At 52.6% G+C, this 2,500-nt stretch overlaps 1 protein-coding gene across 7 annotated transcripts in view; it reads right to left on the bottom strand.

The window, feature by feature from the left end:
• Positions 1–2,500, bottom strand: part of cacna1ib (calcium voltage-gated channel subunit alpha1 Ib) — a 72,484-nt gene that overhangs the window by 48,270 nt on the left and 21,714 nt on the right. For all 7 annotated transcript variants that reach the window (XM_081710497.1, XM_081710491.1, XM_081710496.1 and 4 more), the window contains exons 6-7: positions 1,722–2,070; positions 997–1,089 (exon numbers count right to left, since the gene is read on the bottom strand). In XM_081710497.1, coding sequence (XP_081566623.1) covers positions 997–1,089; positions 1,722–2,070 — 442 coding nt within the window. The remainder of the gene's footprint in view (positions 1–996; positions 1,090–1,721; positions 2,071–2,500) is intronic.

The raw sequence follows: 2,500 nt of genomic DNA, 5'->3' as shown, positions 1-2,500 counted from the left end.
GTGTGTGTGTGTGTGTGTGTGTGCGTGCGTGTGAGTGGCTGTGTCTGTGTATGTGGGTGTGAATGTTTGTATCTGTGTGTGTGGGAGTGTGTGTGTGTGTGTGTGGGAGTGTGTGTGTGTGTGGGTGGGTGGAATGAGGGTGGAATGGTGAAAGAACTATAAGAGCATTCAGATCTGGCTGTGACCGGTTTTCTGACACCTCTCAGCTAAACGACTTTCACTGAAACCCCTGATACCTAACAGCTCCACAGAAGAACGTACTCCGAAATATACTGCAGAACAGAAGGGCACAATGAGTCTCGTGCGGTTCACCCAGGCGCCTGGATCGCAACGGTGCAGGCCTATTTGCCAATCCCCTGATACGACAGCAATCTAGCCACAGAGGACTTCAAACACTCAAAACCCAATAAAATTAACTGTTCATGAAAAAGGTGGTGTAAACAGCTGCCGTCACTTAGATACAGCCAGAGCAGGTGTGAATAAGCAGGATATGGTCTTCACTACTCAGAGCAGATGCATACACTAGTATATATACCCCATGCAGACATGCACATTAGCGGATGGTAGTGCATTTCCCAAGCGCAGTAAATTTTAATTGGTAACAAAATTGAATGGTAAATGTGTGTACTGCTAAAAGTGAAACAACATCAGGGTCTAAAACTGGTACGATAGAAGATCTAATACCTATTGAATCCAAAACCCACAGAGAAACCCAAACATAAAAGGCAAAAAGTGAGATGTTTCCCAGGCCAGACAGTCTCCGCCCCGCCCCGCCCCGCCCCGCCCCATTACAGCGCTGCACTATGGGATGCGGCTACATCCCATTACAGCACTATGGGATGCGGCGACGGCAACCGCATAAAAACATGCACCATCTGGTGGGTCCCCAGGACCGCTCCAAAGTGTGTCAGGTCACACATGCTGCCCAGCTGGTGCGTCCCGACAGCGCAGGAGAGTGTGATACTGTCACTGCACAGTGGGAGTGTGTTCACTTACAATGATCAGCAGGATGAAATAGATAAAGTTGTAGAAGGAGTGAGCATCCATCACGTAGTACATGATCTCCACCCAGCCCTCCAGGGTTATGACCTAGACACACACACACACACACACACGCACACGCACACGCACACACACACAGGCACACACACATGCACACACACATGCACACACACATGCACACACACATGCACACACACACAAAGATATCATAATAAAATCTTTGTTTTGGCGTCAAAGAGCTCGTGGGGCTTTGATCAGAGAGCAAAGGGCTTCAGGTCATGAAAGCTCCCATCACGGTCTGCAGAACGTGAACCCATCAGGCACGCATCATCAAACGCATCCATGTTTCTGCGCCTTCCGATCACAGCCCCACCTCCGTCAGCTCCGCTCCGAGCCAACGCCGCGCCGAGCCAACGCCGGCCCTTCACGCTTTGTGCGAACCCGGCGAGCCTCGGAATTGCTTTGCAATTATCCGAACAGCGCTCGACATCTACGGTCCACTTAAGAGGACATTACACACCGTTAAAAAAAAACCCAAAAAAAAACACCCTTATGAGGTTATGAGGGGGTTTTTCTCATAAGAATTTGAGCTCCGTTAACAAAGTTCTCCTGGATATTAGAATTTCTGTTCAACAGATGTCGGAAGTAAACCGTCCAGGACGGAGGGGACATCTGACAGGAGTGCACAGCACTAGGCGAGACTAAGGTCGCGTCCACACCTGGAAGATCACGATCCATGCATAGCCGATGTTGTCGAAGTTGATGGCGCCCTTGTGCGGGTTGGAGCGGCCCGTGCGGCAGCGCGTGTAGTAACGGTTCCAGTCCACGCACAGGCCCGGCTGGGCGTCGGCAGGACTGCCGTTGAGGAAGGGCTCAGCCACCAGGCCCAGGGCCCGCCGGTGGGCCGCGTCCTCCGCGTCCAGGCAGCACACGCGCCCGCCCTCGCGACGCGCCGGCACGTCGGCACAGGACATGATGCCGTTGTCCTGCGGCAGCGAGCAGATGAAGGGCCGCTCGTCCTCCTCGTCGGGGGAGTAGTAGGGGGTTGGCAAGGCCATGCCCGAGGATCTGGGGGGGGTTAAGAGAAAGAAGAAAAAAGAGCAAGCTTAGGTCAACCGGCTATCCAACTGTGTGTGTGTGTGTGTGTGTGTGTGTGTGTGTGTGTGAACTGTAAAGTGACCTTGGGTTCCTCCAAAGGCGCTATATGACTATAACTTCATTCATTCATGCGGAGAAAGCAAAGACCAAATGAAAGAAAGAAAGAAAGAAATAGCAAGTAGGTTTTCCGCCTCCACCATCCAGCCATGAGTGTAAACCGCGCAGCGTGCAGGAGCGCCGGCGCCCGTGGCGCGGACGTAGCCGGTCAGGAAGACAAACACGGAGAGTAAAGACAGTAACAGGAAAAAGAAAAGCAAAGACGACCCAGGCCCGATGAAGCCCGATCAGATCGCGTGGTTGTCCTCGCGGAACGCACGCAAGCTATGTTGAGTCCGCACCG

The sequence above is a fragment of the Electrophorus electricus genome, chromosome 3 (assembly GCF_041902795.1).
Source record: "Electrophorus electricus isolate QZ-2024a chromosome 3, ASM4190279v1, whole genome shotgun sequence".
Lineage (NCBI taxonomy): Eukaryota > Metazoa > Chordata > Actinopteri > Gymnotiformes > Gymnotidae > Electrophorus > Electrophorus electricus.
This window is presented reverse-complemented; position numbering and strand designations above follow the sequence as displayed.